The sequence below is a fragment of the Giraffa tippelskirchi genome, chromosome 5 (genome assembly GCF_054371585.1).
Source record: "Giraffa tippelskirchi isolate mGirTip1 chromosome 5, T2T-mGirTip1v1.2.pri, whole genome shotgun sequence".
NCBI classification, from domain to species: Eukaryota; Metazoa; Chordata; class Mammalia; order Artiodactyla; family Giraffidae; genus Giraffa; species Giraffa tippelskirchi.
In genome coordinates this window covers 49420358-49439903 of record NC_137279.1, presented here as the reverse complement: position 1 = coordinate 49439903, position 19546 = coordinate 49420358, and the positions used below count along the sequence as shown (strand labels likewise).

The 19546-nt window shown below is 48.1% G+C and overlaps 1 protein-coding gene across 4 annotated transcripts in view; it reads right to left on the bottom strand.

The window, feature by feature from the left end:
* Positions 1–1963: 1963 nt before the first annotated feature.
* Positions 1964–19546, bottom strand: part of PARP1 (poly(ADP-ribose) polymerase 1) — a 41595-nt gene continuing 24012 nt past the window's right edge. For all 4 annotated transcript variants that reach the window (XM_081491468.1, XM_081491469.1, XM_081491470.1 and 1 more), the window contains exons 10-23: positions 19045–19287; positions 18712–18780; positions 18462–18594; positions 16099–16294; positions 12891–13019; positions 9958–10041; positions 8173–8295; positions 7492–7620; positions 5989–6087; positions 5331–5483; positions 4299–4426; positions 3472–3533; positions 2775–2889; positions 1964–2496 (exon numbers count right to left, since the gene is read on the bottom strand). In XM_081491468.1, coding sequence (XP_081347594.1) covers positions 2415–2496; positions 2775–2889; positions 3472–3533; positions 4299–4426; positions 5331–5483; positions 5989–6087; positions 7492–7620; positions 8173–8295; positions 9958–10041; positions 12891–13019; positions 16099–16294; positions 18462–18594; positions 18712–18780; positions 19045–19287 — 1745 coding nt within the window. In that variant the 3' untranslated portion in view covers positions 1964–2414. The remainder of the gene's footprint in view (positions 2497–2774; positions 2890–3471; positions 3534–4298; positions 4427–5330; positions 5484–5988; positions 6088–7491; positions 7621–8172; positions 8296–9957; positions 10042–12890; positions 13020–16098; positions 16295–18461; positions 18595–18711; positions 18781–19044; positions 19288–19546) is intronic.

Sequence of the window (19546 nt, the reverse complement as noted above, 5' to 3'; positions counted from 1 at the left end):
CCTGATATTCAGATCCTCATGGAGAGAAGACACAAGGTGTCTGGAGCAGGTCATAGGGCTTTCAGTGTGAACACTGAATACACACTCTGCATGTGCCAGGGGCCAGGCTGCCATTGGGCTTAACTCAGGGGACCCTAAAAGCACAGTGTTTTGGGGTTCACCCCAGTGCAAAGCTCCAGTCATCACATCACTATAGCAGCTTCACAGGCGTGCTGTCACAGGGTTGTTCGAGGAGCTGTTCTCAGCCTCCAAAAGAGGGCAGCAAGAGAGAACTGCCAATACAAAACCTGTTGGTTAACACATTGGAGTGATGGGTGGTGCTTCTGCTCAGAACATTTAAACCATGGGCGTGCGCCACGCTGTGCAGAACAGTGTGGACTGAAACGTGAGCCAAATGCTGTCTCCGGCAGCTGCTGCCGTCCAAGGGCATTTCCAGGCAAAGGCAGGAGGGCAGGCAGCTCAGAGCAGAGGCCCAGGGCTGCACCTTGGCTCACTAGGCACCTTGTGCTTCTGTATGATTTACATTTTAAACTAACTACACATATTTTAGCTGCTAACCTGAATTTTTGTAAAGTGAAGAAAGAAAATAAAAATATGAATACTGAAATATAACACGGCAGGTTCCCTCTTTTAGCAGAAAAGTATGGAATCAGAATCTCTCTTTAAGAAAGAAATCAGTTCTGACTATAGAAAACCCATTAAGCAATCACTCCGACCTAAAAATATTGTTTAATCAGGTACTGTGGTGCAGGGAGGGGTGGGGGCTGGTAATTGCCCTTCTCTGTGCTGATAAAAAATGGTGAAGAATACAGAATATTCAGGATCTAGGGAGCCTGAGAGCATTACTGAGTGGCCAGCTAACCAGGAGAGGGGCCTCAGGTTGACTGTGCTAAGGATTTTCATCAAAAGTTAAGGACACCAAATAAAGGATAAAGACTCTGTTATGAAGCTGGTTTGCCCGTTTCTGAAATCTGACACCCTAACTTGGGTTTGTATGGCCCTCAAATTTTATTAACTGCAGAAAGCCTCAAACATGGCTACCATGACACACAGCCACAGTTCATAAGCTGCACCTGCTGCTATCATCACTTCAATGTAACTCAACTCAGAAAATGTGTTTTTCTTCTTTCCTGTCCGGAATGACGTCTGTTCTCTGTCTGACCCAGAACACCTGTGTAAGTCTGGGGCTGCGACAACAGCTCATTCTGAGGCCTTCTCTTGCCTGTGACTCTACCTTCTAGCCCTCACTTCCCCTTCTTTTTCTGTAGAAGGTTAAAAGTGTCATAGATACCATCCTGGCTTTCAGGGAACTTAAATGTAAATATTTAATAAGCACCATGCTCAAACACACAGTAGTGGTAGGAGGCAATATAGTATACATAAGATAACACTCCACAGAAAGGAAGAGCATGCTGACACGGGTTTTATCACCGCTAACTATCTGATAAACTGAAGAGAAAGCATCATGGTCTCCTATGCTTGGCTTTCTGTTACTCAGACGGGGCTTTCCTACTGGGCACTGCTGTGTGTTGCCTGGCACATTCCAGGGTTTCATGGATACAGGTGCAAATAACCCCCCTACAGTCTCTGTGGACCTTGCACTGTGAAGATTAATAGATCGGCGGTCAGAATGAGACCAAACACACATAAGGACAGAGGCCATTTCCATTTTAATCCAGAATTACTATTAGCCCTTTGGTATTTTGGTGATGCTAGTCTTAATTTAGAAGACAAAATTGCTCAGAGGTAAACTGAGAATTTCAAATGCAACCTAAAACTACTATGTATTCCAAGAGCTTCCACATTTGACAGTCTCTAGAAAAGGAAAGTGCCTTTTGTTTCTCAGTAAGAGAAATTGTTAAAGCTCCTCCCTGTGGTCTCCCAACACTTCTCACCGAAAAACAAGAGGCTGAAAGGGTGGCAACAAATACAAAATTTTTTTAAAAAAAAGAGGAAATTTAAATAGTATGAAATTAGTTTTTATTTTGACCTCAAAATAAACACTTAACATTTTTCCAAAACTAAAGATGAATACTTAGAAACAAAGGTAGAAGATTATTTTTTTCCTTCCCTGGGAAAACCAGTAAGGCAGATGTTCTAACGTGGCTTGCAAGGCTTTCATTGGACTAATCTAGACACAGTAAGACCCTCCCCAACTTTCCTCTATTGTCAGTTGTACCTACCAGGGTTATGGCTGGCAGGAGAAAAACCCCAAAACAACCCCCCACCCGCTCCCCCGCCCAACACAATCAAGGGATTTGAAAAGTGGGGAAAATCGTTGAAAGGTGACCAAGTGTTCATATAAAATCCTAAGGAGATTGAGTGAAGCTACTATGCCTCAGCAACTCAGCTGAGGTTTCTGCCTGGTCAATGAGTGCAAAGCACGTCAGTCACCAGCCTGCACACCTCACAGCTCACCACAGGGATGTCTTAAAGTTGAACTTCAGCTTCAGCAGGTACTTCAGATGGACCTGAGCAATGTCATAGACAATGTACCTGGAAAGGAAGTGTGTCAAGGTACAAACGCTTCCACAACGGAGGGTGTGCTTGCTGCCCCTAAGCCGGCCTGTGGCCACACCCCACAAACCCTCCCAGGTCAAGGGTTGGGTCTCTCATCCTGACTGGGGAGACCACTGAGGTGAACTATTCCCCATGAGACACACCACGGGACAGTCTTGAGTCAGCCCGCCCCTGGGTGAACTGGCTGCATGTAAGTGACTCCACAGCCCCAGACCATTGCTTGAGGCGTGCACAGCACACTTGTAAAAGGATACTCGTTATACAGCAGACAGGTGTCGTTAACACCAGATGAAATCCCTGTCCCAAGAGGCACCTCCACACCATCCACAGTAATACTAGCTGATGGGTCAGGGGTAGTTTTGCCTAAACCTGCAAGACAGAAGGCAGACGTGATATGATTTGTGGAAACATGCCGAAAATGCTCCAGAGAGATGAGATCTGTGTACACATTTAAAAGACCTGTGTATACATTTAAAAGACATGCAAAACCCAATATTGTGTCCTTCTTCCATACATAAAGCTGTAGGTATATACCAAGTTCCAGCCTAACTGATTTTCATCAGCATAGTAATGCCCCCACCCTGCTTTCTGTTAAGTAGAATTCCAAAGCCCTTGCTTCAACTAGGCAGAAGGAAATCCTAAATCATTACGGGCTATGAGCTATAGCAATTCAAGAAGGTCCAGGTACCACTATGCCACCAGACGGCCCTCAATACTGAAGCTAAGAGTCAGGTTAGAACCCAAAGCCAGTGCACCTGGTTATTGGGAGCTGGAACCAGGACTCTTCTATGGCATTTGTAAAACCAGGGTCATTTGTGGCCAGAGTCAAACGTTAAAAAAAAAAAAAGAACTTGTAATAGCTACCCACAGAAACTATGACTTTGGGGGAAAGACAGCCTCCTCCCTGTGCCATCCAGGGTATCTGCAGCAGCAGCTTCTGAAACACATTACCTTTGACACTGTGCTTGCCCTTGGGTAACTTGCTGATATGCGAAGCGTGTTTCAGTTCATACCTATAAGAGAAGGTAGTTTCAGAAGAGCCTCTAAGGTCACTGGGCTCTCAGACCAACAGTACGAACAGCAGAGCAAGGCCACAGAAGCTGCTGAGACCAACACTCAGAGAGCCCAGTCCACATTTCCCGCTAGGAGCTCCCCTCTGCTCTGGTTCTAGACATGGAAGGTACAGCCCCCTTTGAACAGTTGGTGCCAACGATCACTGCCAGAAGGCCACTTCCAGGAAAGGGCCTGATTAGAGCTATGGTGTAGCTGCCATTCTGGAACTTTCTGTCCAGTCCATGACCCTGAGACCTCTCCTGGTCTATTACATAACCCTGCTCTCTTTGGGTTATGGTTGATAAGACCAAGGTGGGCAGCCAATTCAAGTTGGGCCTATCAGATTTTCTCTGCTAGGAATCTGCAACTGGGATTAAGATTCCAATTCAACCTGAGTTGGTCTCAGACAGGAAGTCTAAATATCAGTAGGGGGACAGGGGCTATGAGGTGACCACCCTCTGCTTCCCAGTCCACAGGAAGAACAGAACTGCCAGTTCCTGAGGCCAGGCTGTCTTCCTGTCTTGGTTTCGTAAGGCATTTCTGTGCCTCCCTCATTCACTTAACTTGCACTGGTGTCTGACACTCACCCACTGCCAAACTGGTGGGTCCTCTTAACTGTGGTGGGGTATTTCCAGGATCACCCCTAGCTAGGGGACACTCCTTCCTGCAGCTCACCCCATCCATCCCCATCAAGTGCCACCAGCCCCAGAGCTGGGGTTACTCACATGTTTCCAAGGGCAACTTCTCCCAACAGGATCAAGCCTATTGGGTCTCCCTGGGACGTGTGGCAGTAGTTGGCACTCTTGGAGACCATGTCGGCGAAATAGATCCCCTTACCAAACATGTAGCCCGTCTGGAGGGATGGAAAAGGGACAGCTGAAAACCTTCTCATGGGAGCACTGACTGTGAGCCAGGCGCCAAGAAAACAGTTGTGACAGGTTACTAGCGGCCCCCACAGCGCTCCCTACAGGGGGCAGAGGCCTGTGCTTAGGAGCAGGCTGCTCAGATCCCAGCTCTGCCTGCTGCCCAGGGGCTGTGAGAAGTCACTCGATCTCTCTGAACCCCACTTTCTTCGCTGAACTGGAGAAAAGAACCCTATGGGACTGCTGTAAAAATTAAATGAGCTACTAACGGCTTCTTAGACCAGGGTGTGCACATGTGAACACCCGGTAAACATGGCTATACTTTTTATTCCTTTAAGGGAAAATGGGGTTAAGAGATGTTAGAGTGTTTGCTGCCACACTAATGAGTCTAGTCATTAAGCTCCTCGCTTTCTGCAAGTACAGAACAAGGGGCCTGACAGACCCTTTCTAAGTTCCTGCCTGGTGGGTCACATCTATAATCGAGCAGCTGACACAGCAGTCTGACTTGGGTCTGGTCGGGCTCTACTGAAACAGACTGGAGGTCCCTGGCTGGGAGGTGGGAGAGGCAGGTCGGGACTCAGCCTGGCCCGTGGCCAAAGTCTGTGCTCTCTGCCAGTCAACACACCCAATTAGCATTCACAGCAGGGTCTGGAAAACACTTCACTTCCTCTGTTCCAGAAACTGTGTGCAGCTTGGTAGTGAGGCCAGGAGAGGGCCATGCAGCAATGCTCACCTTATCCACTACGACTGCACCGACATCTTTAAACAAAGCCGCATGGTCACAGAGGCATACGTGCTTTCCACACAAGTACCCAGAGGGCTTAAGTGGAGATGGCTGCAGAGATGGGCAGAGCCCACCCTTCTCCTGCTATAGCTCCCAGGCCAGGCACGTACCACAGGTGCTTCAGGTGGGGCTATCCGGAGACCCTGGGACAGGATGCCCGCGAAGTTGGTGGTCCTTGACCCGTGCCACAGCAGCCTCTGGTTATGTAGCTGCTTAAATGGCTTGTAACGCTGGCTCTCCCCTTCGCGCTCTATCTTGAAGATCTGGTCGGAGTATTACATAAAGGAGAGAGGTGGAAGGAGCCACTGGTTACTATGGGGAACTGGAAGATCCGATGAGACACAGGGACAGAGCTGGGACACGTGAGGCCTTCTGCAGCACGTAAGGTGTTCCAATCAGGCTGGGATGCAGCAACAGGCCAGTCAAGGTCTCGTCCAGCAGGGACCAGCAGCTAAAATCCGTACTGTGTGCAGCAGAGGCACACCTGAGGCACTTTATTTTGGATCTCTCATAACAGTTCTGATTCCAAAACTAGGTTAGAACTAGATTTTTGGAATGGTAGGTAGGACATGTCCTTTAAAACAGAATAAAAAGCCAACCCCAAACCACAAGACTATGGACTTTTATGTCCCACAAACAACTGTGTCACTTCCTCTGGTTATTTAAAGCAAAGCCAACCACTCTTTTCTACCCAGGCCCAGATCGGAGGAATGGGTAAGGAAGAGCTGGGAAAACACAAGAGTGGGCAGAGGGAGGAGCGAGCCTTACGTCGATGACTTCCAAGTCATACGTGTTGTGGGTGGTTGCGTGAGTGTTCTTCACATACTTCCTAATGATCTCGGCTTCTTCGGAATCTTTGTCGACAACCTAGAAATAAAGCGTCTTGGAATCAGAGCAAGGAGAGCCACACAGAGGCAGGGAGAACAACGACAGGCTCAGCTGATGCACAGGTAATACATGGCTCACGTGGAGCCCGGGTGGGAGAGAGCCAGCCTGTGTTCCAGGCCCTCCCACCTCCTCGGGCATCAGCCTCTTCACCTGCCTGCACGATCCCAGCCTCCCTCCTGCCTTAGAACCCCATGCTTTGGGACATCACGAGAGCTAGGAACATGAGGCGAGCTAGGAACATGAGGCTCACCGTCTGGGAGCAGGGAACCCTCTACGATGAGGAGCTAGCTGGCTCTCAGGTAATAGTCCCCCTAACCATAACTTAAGCAGGAGATGCTGGGTTCAATCCTTGGATCAGGAAGATACCTTGGAGAAGGGAATGACAACCTACTCCAGTATTCTTGCCTGGAGAATTCCATGGACAGAGGAGCCTGGCGGGCTACCGTTATGGGGTCACAAAGAGTCGGAAACGACTTTGCTTGTGTGTACGGAACTGAACCATGACTTAAAGCCCCAGGGCAGGAGACACCCTGCAGCCAAGACTTGCAACCAAAAGCAGCCAGGATATGACAGACTCTAGGGGTTTTGACAGTGGTGATGGGTGCTCCATTTGAATACTCAGGGACAGGCACATTGTGGCTCAGAGCAAATGTGCACTAATTAACCATCAAATAATGGAATCTCTGCCTAAATCAATGAGTGTGTGATGGGACTTGTATTTTCACAGTCTAATCCAAAGTTCAGAGAATGCATAAATTCTAGTTCTCCTCATTGCCTCTTAAATGGCTTCACAATCATTAATGGAGACATTAACAAACCCCTTCATGAAGAACCAGGCTGTTTGGTATCCTACCCTACATACACCCACACACCACACAAAACCTATACTTTGTCCTAAGCATGGAGCAAAGGCTCTTTTTAGTTATGTAAACACAGGACACCAGGCTGAACAGATCCCAGTGTACTTGAACCTCCTCACACTGCAGAGCAGGACATGGGCTGTGACATGAGGAATATGTGAGATGTGAGACCAGGCTCAAAGCCAGGGCAATCTCACAGCTAAGGCAAAAATTTCTCCAGTTGGCCAAGGCAGGGTAGAACATGAATCCAGGCACTACAGCTTTATTATGGCTGCCATCAGGCGCTTGCCTTGACTTGGAAGCCTGCCTCCCAAACAAGGTGCTTCTTTACAGGTGAAGGCTCTGACGTCCTTGGAGGAACACAAGCAGAAACACCTAGGAACCTTATCAGGACGGTCAATCCTTGGACCCCAGCAATCTGTTTTAACAAGCTCTCTAAGAGACCCTGATGCATGTTTAAGTTTGGGGACCACTGTTCTTGGGACAGAGGGTCTGATGCTTCAGAAAGGGTGGGCCCTGTTACCTTAATGTCAGTTTTGAGCTTCTCATAGTTGACATCAATGGGGTCCTTGCTGCTGTCATCAGAACCACCCCTGAGCAGACTGTAGGCCACCTCAATGTCCAGCAGGTTGTCCAGCATTTCCACCTTGGCCTGTAGGAAAGGAAAACCTTGAGCTAAGTACAAGGTGAGAGAGAAAGACTCACCCAGAATCCAGACCATGTCCAACACAGACAGTGATGCGGTCCCTCCCAGGTGTCCAGGGACAGCCCGTTCTCTGTTCACAGGAACACACCTAAGGATTTCTGGAATGCTAAGAAGGCTCGCTCTCCGGGGCAGAAGAGGCAGAAACCACACGGCCGTCTGTGTGGGGTTTCTCTCCCACACACTGGTGACAGGTGGGGACCTCTCACTGGCTCCCTAATGAAGGAGAGAGGGAAAGCGGGAACGAAGATGCTCCCCCCTCTCCTATTCTTCCTTTTCTCTAGACTGATGTGGTTCAGCAAGGGTAGGAAAACCCAACTGTTCTACCCATGTAGAACATTAGGCTCCTAATATGGGGAGAAACCCTACTTCGAAATGAGAGCCCAGCAGTGGGCTGGGCTGCTGCCCTCGGGGATCACAACACAGAGGGGCAGTGATGAGGGAGTGACACCCAGCTCTGCACAGCCCAGAGCAGTGGCTACCCATGGACTGCGGTGCTACCTGCACGCTGTCTGCATTGTTCAGGAGCGGCGGCTTCTTCATCCCGAAGTCATGGGGGATCAGGGTGTAGAAGCGGTTGGAGAGATCCAGGATGTGAGAGTCGCTGTTGCCCTCAGACAGTGCCTTTGCGGGGAGGGGACAGAGGGAACAGCCTGAGGCACCGCTGAGCTCCCAGCACCTGGCCGGACTTTCTCCTCTGGAAGCTGGGTGCTGCCGCCAAGTCTGTGCGGCCAGGCCAGGAAACCACCTTCCTGCAGTGTCTGTCACTCAGCTGGGCAGCGGCAGGATCCCATCCTCAAACTGGGTGGCTCAGGACACGGGCTGCCCGTACACGACTTCACTTGTACAGATAGTTGTGCATTTATACACCCATAAACCCCGTACCACTATGCAAAACATTCACTGGGGCATCTTGATGGTGGGCATGTTGGCTGTTGCTGCAGAAGTCTTTCAACTTTCTTCATGTTTGAAAAGATTTCACAAAAAACTGTTGGGGACTTCCATGGTGGCCCAGTGGTTAAGAATCTGCTTTCTAATGCAGGGAACATGGGTTCGATCCCCGTTTGGGCAACTAACATCCCACATGCCGTGGGGCAACTAAGCCCAAGCATCACCAACTACAGAGAAGCTTGTGCACTGCCACAAAGAACCTGCATGTCACAACTAAGACCTGACACAGTCAAAAAAAAAACAAGTTGAGGGGGAGAAAAAAACCCCTTCGCTATAAAATTCAATCAGGCTCCCTGGCCATTGACCTTCATCTTTCAGTGGTGGTGGGGAGGAATTTGTCTTTTGTGCCACCTAGAGGGCCAGGGTCAGGCACAGAAAGGTGAGCCCCTCCCCATGCTGCAGTCCTACTTAGTGCTCCATGCAGAAGATGCTCAGTAAATGCACAAAGAGACGGAGGAGCTGGACCACTAGTCAGTGCATGCTTGGCAGACACTCTCAGTGCCTACAGGAGGGTAAAGGGGCAACGAGTTAGCACCTGAAGCCCTAGGTTGGCTTCTCAAGGTGACACAGGCTTGTCCTCGTTGTAAACCTCTGCCTGTGCAACACGCAAAGGACACCACCCCAGCCCCTCCACCTGGACATTCTGGAAAGCAAAGAGCTCGGGCTGAGGAAAGCTTTTCAGATCTCCGGCAGTGGGTAACAAGGAAAGAGGTCAACTGCTCAGGACTGGCTGTAACTGGATTTAACTGCTACATTTCAGGGCCTCCTTTCCAGCATCAGCCAGAGCCCACCGCCCTGGTCCGACTTCAGTGTCCTGTGTGGTTTTCTTCCTTCATGTGCCACTCCCAAACACAAGTGGAACCCTCCAGCCCCTCCAGGGCAGAGGCTGGAAGGCACTGGGGACTGGGGGACCTTGGGAGATGCTCAGCAAGTTGACGTGGAATGAACACGAACAAGAGCAACGCGATATTTAACTTGCTACTTGATGATTTCCTAGTAACTGCAAAATAAACTCAGCCTCTCTTAAGGACACACAAAATAAAATCAGAACATTTTTACGAGGCAGGAGAATGAAATTCCTCATCAGGCATATATTGTTTACTTCATATCTGACAACTGAAAACACTGCTAATTCATTAGGACTGTGATCATCTTACTTTCTCTGTCATATTTGGTGAATTGAAAACCATCTAAATCAGCAGGAATCAGTATGTTTATTTCCTTAACTTTGAATAAATGTACTGCTGCATTCCCCACCAGAGGATGAGAGGCAGCCCAGGAGACGCCCCTGCCCCCCCCTCAACGGGGCAGCTGGAGGAGAGATTGGTGTCTTACCTGCTGAACCTCACTGAGGATGGAGTAGGCAGCCTGGATCTGCCTTTTGCTCAGCTTCCCCAAGGGCATCTTCTGAAGATCAATCTGAGGAGACAGGGGGATTTTTTTCCCTTTGAAAGTTGGGCACTGTCTGGCGCGATGATGAGAGAGCCGGACCGAACATCACCCCAGGCCTCCTGGGCTCTGAAAAAAGCAGCCAGTCTGTCTGGTCCTCCTAGGGAGACCTGGTGACCCAACTCCACAGGCTCTGCAGCCCCGCCCCCAGTGCAGTGGATGGGAGTCTGTACAGAAGACTCTTATTCATTTCATTTATGGCAGAGATAAGCCAAGCCCCTCACCCCTGCATTGGGTTTGAAATAGTCCCACACTTCTGGAAGAAAACACAGCAGGACTCTCATCCAATCCCCAAGTGAGGCCCTCTCTGGGGTCTCAGAGCCAAGGCCATCCCCAGCCAGAAAATAACCATAAAGTGGTGAAAATTATTTTTAAAAGGACATGCTCCTGAACATACATACTGACATCAAGCTAACAATGGACCCCTCAAATCAGTCACCCTGAAGGTTAAACATCTGTCCCTACAACAGTGCTTCTCACAACACCCTGGGAACCAGCAGGAAGGCAGGGAGCTTGCTGCAGTGGGAGAAGCGTGAACTCTGTGGCCAGGGGTCTGCTCAACAGCTATCGAGCGAGGCACCCACTCCCTATGGGAGTGACCTGGCTGAATGCTGGCCAGGGCCCCTTTCTCTGAATCCTGAGCTGCTGTCTCTAGGGTTGTTCCCAGCAGACCCCCTGAGCTCCTGGCCCTGGGACTGCACTTAGCCCATCTTTGCGTCTCCAGCACCTGCGGGGCCTGCAACAAAGATGGAGCTGGACAAGCACTCAAGAAGTGGAAATGCTATCTGATTAGATGAAATATTAAGAGGATGTGCATGTGCTCACAGCCCAACAGGCACCAATCAGGGACCAGTGGTGACAGCGTCTGCATTCTCAGTATCATCCATCCATCCAGCCCCAGGGAGAGCTGGTTTCTGGGAAGAGTCAAACAGTTGGAGTGCGGTCCAGGGAAGAGGGTGGATAATGTATTCTGAGCCAAGGACACAGCAGTGTGACCTAAGCATGGACTGTGAGTTGGCTCTAAAGCAATTCTAAAGAGGGAACTCCAGAAGATGCTCCAAGAGCAGTGTGGCGAGAGTGAGAGCAGAGACTCTGAGGAAAGCGTTTCCCTGAGCTGGGTAATTCTGGTGCTTATTTTAAAAAGACCTGGTTTCTCTAACCTATACCCTTAATGCACAGACACAGCCCACAAGAACAAGAGAAGGACTCAAGCAGCACAAGCCACCTCCACTCCTGACTGTGGGCTGTGGTGGGGAAGGAGGCTTCACAGCTGGAGGGTGGGCTCTGGACTCAGCGCACACCCTCCCCGCCCCGGCTAGGACTCTGCTCTGGGCTCAGGACTCACGTGCCTCTCGCGGAGCGCCCAGGGGCCTTGGTTCCCACGTTTCCTTATCGACCTGGCCACCCCATCCCACGTGGAGTGGGGGTGGGTGCCCCACTCTCCACATGCTCCACCCACTTAGTCCCCTGTCTCTAGGTTGTTTCAGAGTATGTGTGTGCTTAGTTGCTCAGTCGTGTCTGACCCTTTGCAACCCCATGGACTACAGCCCGCCAGGCTCCATTGTGCATGGGGGTTCTCCAAGGCAAGAATCCTGGAGTGGGGTTGCTATGCCTTCCTCCGGGGGATCTTCCCAACCCAGGGATTGAACCCAGGTCTCCCGTATTGCAGGCGGATTCTTTACTGCCTGAGCCACCAGGGAAAGCCTACTTTAGAGTGTAAAACAATCTTTAAAAAAAAAAAAAAGTCATTTCACAGGAAGAAACTGGGTCTGATGACAGCTGAGAAATTCTATGAATCACAGAGAAGCCAAAGTACAGAAAGTCAGAAAGGGTATGTGAGACCTTTCTTTGGGAAGATTCATGGAATGAAGATGCCCCTGCCCACCCCAGCACACCTCTTCTCTAGGCATTCTTGCTGAACCTGCCCATAAGCTGTTCAAACTTGTCAGACCTCCCAGCCAGAAGCCTGGTTGTATATCTACTTGAATAAGATATCTGCACAAGCCCTAGCTATCTCCACACCTGTTAGGGGTTGTCTAAGCCATGACCCAACACTGTAACAACAGCAGAGCCTGAGCAGTCCTGCCAGGCTGGGCTTAAGACACGGAGATGCAGGGCTGAGGAAGAGAAGCTGCTAGTGGTCTCTCCAACTCAGATTTGTCTTGCCTTCTCCAAGGCTGGCTGGTAGCCTCTAGGAAGGCCCTGGGAAGAAGCAGAGAGGAAGCAAGCTGGTGAAGGGGCGGAATGGTCAAGGCTAATCTGCAACTCTTGCACTTTGCTGGTCCCTGCTTCTTTTTCAAAGCGGCCCAAAGCTTCGAGGCAGCAAGAACAGTCATCTCCCAAGGGAACAAACAGAGAACACTTGGCCCTGGCTGGTGGTCCCCCTACTTTTCCTTAGACAGAAATATGACTGATCCACTCATCACTTCCCCCTCCCCTCCACCCGTTGATTGGCTGGTATGAATTTTATCTGATGAAGCAAGTGTCAGAAGCTCTCTGCTGGTGACAGCAGTTCTTTCACTGTAAATGAGCTCTACCTTGGACTTCCCATGACAACTCTGAGTGGCCTATTTGGTTAAACCACATAAGAACCATGCACCACACTCCATTATGGCAACTTCAAGGGAAAAAGTGCAATGGGGACAACATGCCATCTATTTCACAACAGGCCAATGATTCTCTGTGAAAGTGTAGGTACCCCAGGCCTCAGTGCTCCTGTATGTCTCAGGCTGAAGACCAGCCACTGAACTTGTTGCCAACTCAGCACTCCAATCATCCACCCCAGCAAATGCTCACAAATATAACAAAAGTGCAATAACCTCGTACTCCACCATGGCTTTCTTCATACTTTCCACATCAAAGATCATCTTAATGAGGTTCTGCACTGGCTTGGGGAGCTTGGACTTGGTGCCAGGGTTTACTGTCAACTTCTTCACCGCCTCTTCATCCTGTAGGGAAAATCAGGAAGAGACTCAATTAAACAGCCCAAGCAAAGTTGTGGTAGTGTTGTCTGGCAGAGAAAGGATATAGGATGGAATGCCACCAGCAGAAAAGGAAAAAAAAAAGGCTGTGTGTTCATCAAAAAGGTTTGGCATTAGTTGCCAGGAGGAACATGTGTGAGGATGGACAGGATGAGACTGCCTGTGCACCCTGGATCCTCTTGGCTGCTCCCGATTCTTATTTCAGACACTGCTGAAGCATCCAGTTCTGTACAGGCAGACCTGCAGGCACCCACACTCCCTTCATGCCTGCACTGCCTCCCACACTGGGGTTGCCGTGCCCTCTGCCTGGGAACCTGCCCAGTGCCCATTCATGCCCAACATGGAAATGCTGGCAGCTGCAAGGGCAAACCTTGCACCCAAGGGACACTGGACTGATGGACAAATTCTGCCTCCTTTCTTCTCTTGCACTGCCTCACCCAAGGCTGAATTCACACAGCCTTCTCTATAGTGAAAAAGGATCAAGCAACCAGTCCCACTTCCTGCCAGGCAGCTTGACAGTGTTAAAGCACACACTAGCATCTTCCCTACCCCTCACTCCTGCTCCCTGGGATTGCTCTTCCTAATATACTAACATAGAACTTTACTCCTGCCAGCTGGGGATCCCAGGCTGAGCCAAGACCCTGCTTGAATGAAGGTAACTGGATTGGGCTTTGCTCCTGGAATCTGCTTCGCTTAATGAAGCCGCAGAGAAGAACCCGTGTGCTAGTGCTCAGGGCTGCTGCTGTTAGTGTCACAGTGGATCTACTCTCAATGCTGAAACACAAGCCTTTACATACATTCTTATCTTCTAGCTGTAACTTTACTTGAAGACAAACTATTAATACATTAAAAAGCCTTATTTATATGCATATACTGTAACCAATAACTCTAAGGATAGTAAGCAAAAAGGCATACAGATAAGTACATCAGCATCATTATAGCGAGTATCTGGAAATAATCTAAATATCTAACTGGGGGATGGGAGAGTGTTGTTTGGTAAATTAAAAACTATAGCCACCCATGAGACCTGGGTTTTGATCCTTGTGTTGGGAAGATCCCCTGGAGGAGGGCATGGCAACCCACTCCAGTATTCTTGCCTGGAGAGTCCCATGGACAGAGGAGCCTGGTGGGCTAAAGTCCATGGGGTCGCAAAGAGTCAGACATGACTGAGCATCTAACACTATTACTACTACCAGAGGATGGAATTCTATACAGACGTAAGAAATGATGCTCTAGTTCAGTACCATTTAACAGAGTAGCCCCTGGTTCGGACATGTGGTCATTCTGAATTGAGATATGTTTCAAGATCTAGAAATACATCAGCTATCAAAGACTGAGTTAAAAAAAAGGAAAGATATTTCGATAAGACTGAGTTAAAAAAAAGGAAAGATATTTCGATATCAACATATCAAAATAATATTCTGGACATACTGGGTTAAATAACTAGTATTATTTTCACTGTTCTTACTTCATAAAATGTAGCCACTAGAATATTTAAAATTGCATAAGTGGCTGCATCTCTCTGTTGGACAGCATTGCTCTAGAGGACATGGGGAAATACTTCTAGGGGAAACACTCCTAGAACATTAAGGTAAAAAGTGGGTGGTGGTGACACAGTGCATAAGGAAAGGACTCTAGGGCTATGATGGCTGAAAGTACCTGTGAACTGAAAAGAAGAATATAAAGACACATATCTTGAGCTTAATTTTTTTTGTACCTTTGTACAACCCAGGTGCTAGCTACCCTTCCTTGCAGTTGAAAATGTGCATATAATTTACAGGGTTTCTCTCTATCCTCAGCACATCCGTGGATTCAACCAACCATGGATTGTATGGAACCGCAGTATTTACAATGAAAAACTTCCATATGTAAGTGGACCCATGTAATTCAAACTTGTGTTGTTCAACTGTACATCTTTTTGAAATGCAAAAAATAAACTCAGTAGGGAGCACTGCTGAGTTAGACCAAGTATGTCCAACACTCAAGTCCAAGTTCTCTACCCCAACATTAAACAAGAGTTAATTTCTGTTTTTAATGGTAAAGTTCATGACACTCTATAAACTAGAGAACTTATAGTTTATAACTTCTTCAAATCCCCCTTTGAGACATGTTAGACCTCAAAGATTTGGGTTAAAACCTGTACCACAATAAATCTCTTTCCCTCTGCATAAAAAATACGCACCATCACTCATTAAGAAAGCAACAGGTTTTCACATAGAAACAATGTAAGAATTTTGTCTAAACAAATGGCCTCAACAATATCAGTCAAGAGACACTGGAAGGCTGCCTGGTAATATATAGGGTGACGATCAAGCTACAAATAAAAATGGGAAATTATCAGGAAATAATTTAGGACTAAAAACTGTGACCCAGTGGATCATGTAGTCACTATAATTCTATCTTGATGATAAAGCAAGTCACATGATCTTCATATAAGAAACCTCACCAAGAAATTATGAACTCCTCCCCTGTGTTTAGGGAGCAACTTCAAAGACTGCTCCTTTGTGACAGTCTTAAAAGTGCTCATGCTGTTTTTACAAGCTTCACCTTACACTTCATGGAATAATTTTATTCATGAAAGGGCATGGATTTTATTAAATGCTTTTTCTGTGTTCATTAGGATGACTGTGTGGCTTCTATCCTTTATTCTACTCATGTTATATTACACTGATTTGATTTTTGCATGTTGAACCAACCTTGCATTCCTGGGATAAATCCTACTCAATCATGGTGTCTGAATCCTCGTGTGCTGCTAGATTCAGTTTGTTAGTATTTTGTCGAAGGTTCTGCATTTATATTCATAACTATATTGGTCTGTAGTTTTCCTGTGATGTCTTTATCCGTCTTTGGTTATCAGGATAATACTGGCCTTGTATAATAAGTTAAAAAGTGTTCCTCCTTCTTCTGTTTTTTGGAAGAATTTACAAAGGACCAGTATTAATTCTTTAAATATTTGGTGGAATTCATCAATGGTGTCATCTGATTCATGGCAGGTTCTTATAAGAAAACCTTTTATTAGCACTAGCAAGTGTCAGAGCATGATTACCTGGCCATAGTCAATCTCCAGAGGGTAGAACTTTTTGGGATGCTTCGTAAAGTTTTTGGAGTGCCAGGCATTTCCGGTTTTCTCTTCATATAATTTCATAAAATGCTCAATGGCATCCTCCTTGGATGGCATCTGCTCCAGTTTGTTACTACCAATCACCGTGCCCACACGGCCCCAGGACCTGAATATCCAGTACCTGTGGTAAGAGAAGAGGAGCATCAGATACAGTTTCGCGGGTCAGCTGGTCATATTTCAGGATGAGCTTCCTTTCTTTGCTATTTCCCTTGAGGGAGAAAAGAGTTGCAAACACCCCAAAACGATAGTGACTGACAAAGAGGAACAAAAGGAAACAGTATTAAACCACCTTTATTTTAATTTCTATTAAACTGAGAGTTGTTAATTTTAAAGTAATTTAAAAATGCCCTTCCTTATCATACTGGCAAGTGAGCTATAAGAAGTACCAAAGAACAATTTAACCTTGGATCTGGCAGCTGAACTTGAGGAGTAAATCCTGAGGCCTTTACATGGTGGTGGTGGTGGTTTAGTCACTAAGTCATGTCCGACTCTTGCGACCCCATGGACCATAGCTAGCCAGGCTCCTCTGCCCATGGGATTCTCCAGGCAAGAATACGGGAGTGGGTTGCCATTTCCTTCTCCAGAGGCCTTTACATAAAAACATCCAATTCCTTTTCCCAAATAAACACAGCAAGTACCACCTGGAAGTCACACATTCATTAACAACAGGTACTAAAAAGAAGGAAGAACCTTTGGCTCAGAGCAGAGGCTGAGATGATGAAATGGGAGGGCACAGGAGAGTGGTCCACAGGGTCAGTCACCTACAGATCTAGGCTCATATCCTCAGTTTCCATCTCAAGCTAGAGCTAAGTCCCAGGTACTCTAGGGGCAGCGTTGTCTAGCTTTGGGGGAGCCCATTTTTCTTAGTGAAAATCATGCAGAAGTTAAATCTCATACCACAATAAGTACAGATATAGCAGTAAAATCAGAGATTTCAAAGAAAAGCTGGTGCTTCCTGCTGGGTTTCTGGGCTACTGCCCAGAGGCATATAAGTTCATTCTCTGTTGGTTTTTTTCCCCTCTGGAAATGTTTGAAAGATACCACATGGACCTAGCTTGAAAAAAATCTTCTAACAGCTCATGATGTCCCTTCCCTATAAAAACCAAGAAATTGAGGCTACCAGGATAAGCCACACATTTGAAACCTCCAGATAACTTCTTGTGTGTTGGTAGTAGACAGTTCCGTTTTCATTGCCTGTGGTTAACAAACTAGAGCACTCAGTGTGTTTTTACAAAAACCCTACTCCTCTTCTTGCACTCCAATACACAGCTGGCTTTTGGAAGGTTATGTTTTACAAGCAAGAAATCCTATCTTGACCTTCAAATCTCCAACGAGAGTCGGCAGTAAACTAAATGATGTAGGATTTTATTTCTTTACAAATTTTAAATAGCCACACAGATGTTATGTGCCCTTGTAAGGTCACTTTTGAGGTTCACATTTTAAAACCTTGTTTCATTCATGTGGATAGACCTGGCAGTCTTTTGCCTTTTGGTTGTGCTGTGTGGCATGTGGGATCTTAGTTCCTCGATCGGGGATCGACCCTACACCCCCTGCATTGGAAGCATGGAGTCTTAATGGCTGGACCACCAGGGAAGTCCCTGAGGTTCACATTTTAAATGAGAGGTTTGTGAGAAGCTGAAGAAATGGGAAGAGCCTGAGCCTGCCAGTGCCTACAACTTGCAGCTGCCGAGATTCGCCAGGTGCTGATGTCTCTCCCTGGGGTTGCCACTCTCTCAGGGGTCTGCCTTTCAATGAGTAAAGCTCTTTGAATCTCTTGGACGTCAACGGGTAAACTGTTTCCATTTGCTAAGAAGAAAAGGTCAAGTTCAAAATACGAAGTGCGTTTCTGCCACCAATAGGGTTTAGCAAGAGTTCCTTTCACACACGTCTCCCGCTTACACGTAGCTCCTGTTCCACAGTGGCTGTAACGAGGAGCCATCCGCTCGGCGGAGGACCACTCCGACTAGATAAGTACGGGCAGTCAAGCCGGCCCAGTCTCTCGGCACCCCAGGACCGGCTCTTAACTGGCTCCATTATGTTGAAAATAAAAAATAAAGAAGCAAACCCTAACGCCTTTGGTAACCAGGGAGTCTGAGGTCATACTGATGACTGAGGACAGCAAGGCTATCCGGGGGTCACAGCCTCTTCCCTCCCTCACCGAAGACCTCACCACACACCTATCAATCCTCGAGAGGCGGCTGGTCCCCAGATGTGCGGACAGCCCAGCGCCGAGAGGCCTTGCTCTCAGGAGCGCACTCCTCTGGACACCTCCCCAACCCCTGGCGCACCTGCTCTCTTTGTCATCCTCCAGGAGCTGCAGCTTGTAATACGAGTTGGTCCCTTTGACGATGTCCACGAGCCCAAGGGTGGCGCTGAAGACCTTCCCGCCCTTCTCGAGGACATGTGCGTTGTGTTCCAGACCTGTCAGGACAGAGCTCCTGGGAGTCCGCCCCCACAGTGGGGGGAGGGAGGGGACCCTGCTTGTTCTCCAGGACCAGGGAGCCCTGCAGCCCACTCTGTTCAATCCCATTTCCTCACCTGAATCAGGGTCGACGGCTGCTCCTCCTTTAAGAGTTAATTTCATCCTCTTTTCAGATTTGTTGGTACCTTGGAAGGAAACAAGAGTAATGCAAACGTTAAAAATAAACCAGAAACGGGAAAGTGGCAGGCAGGGCAAGTGAGTCATCTTTGCCTGTATCCGAGTCAACAGGGGATGGTGTGTGTTGCCTCCCACCACCTGAAGTTGCTGCCATTCTGTGTCCAGGGAAAACGAACTGAGAAAGCCGGTGTGGGCAGCACTCATCAGACCATCAGGGCACAAAGGGAGAGGCTCTGCACGGGTGGACCCAGTGGGGCCACGCAGGGCCTCACCTTCCTCCTTGACGGGGCCCTTGCTCTTCTTGGAGGGCACGGCCCCAGACTTCCCTCTTGGGGCCACTGCTTCAACAGGCTCCACCTTCACCTCGGCCCCCCAGGGGGACAAGAGGTGGGTGGAGAGCAACTCCTGAAGGCTCTTGGTGGAGGCAGAGATGTCCTGGAGGAAGTCCTCAGACACAACGCGGATGTTGGCTTCTTTTACTTCCTCCATCTTTTTATTCATCTTGTCCACCTCCTCTGTTCAAATTGGAAGGAACAAAAAGCGAAATCTCAAATTACTCCAGTGTCGTTACTTACTCTATACTTTCCTCACCACTCAGTTTTCTTTTCCTTCAAAATCTAGCGCTCAGGAACTTTGCTCACTTCGGCAATCGTCTGCAGTAACCTTCCTTTTCTAAGGTGTGATGAATGAGAGCTGCTTTCTCCAAACCCTTCTACAGAACAAGATGTCAACAAGGATTTCACAGAGAAGGCAAGTCAGGTTTGTATGGGAAAA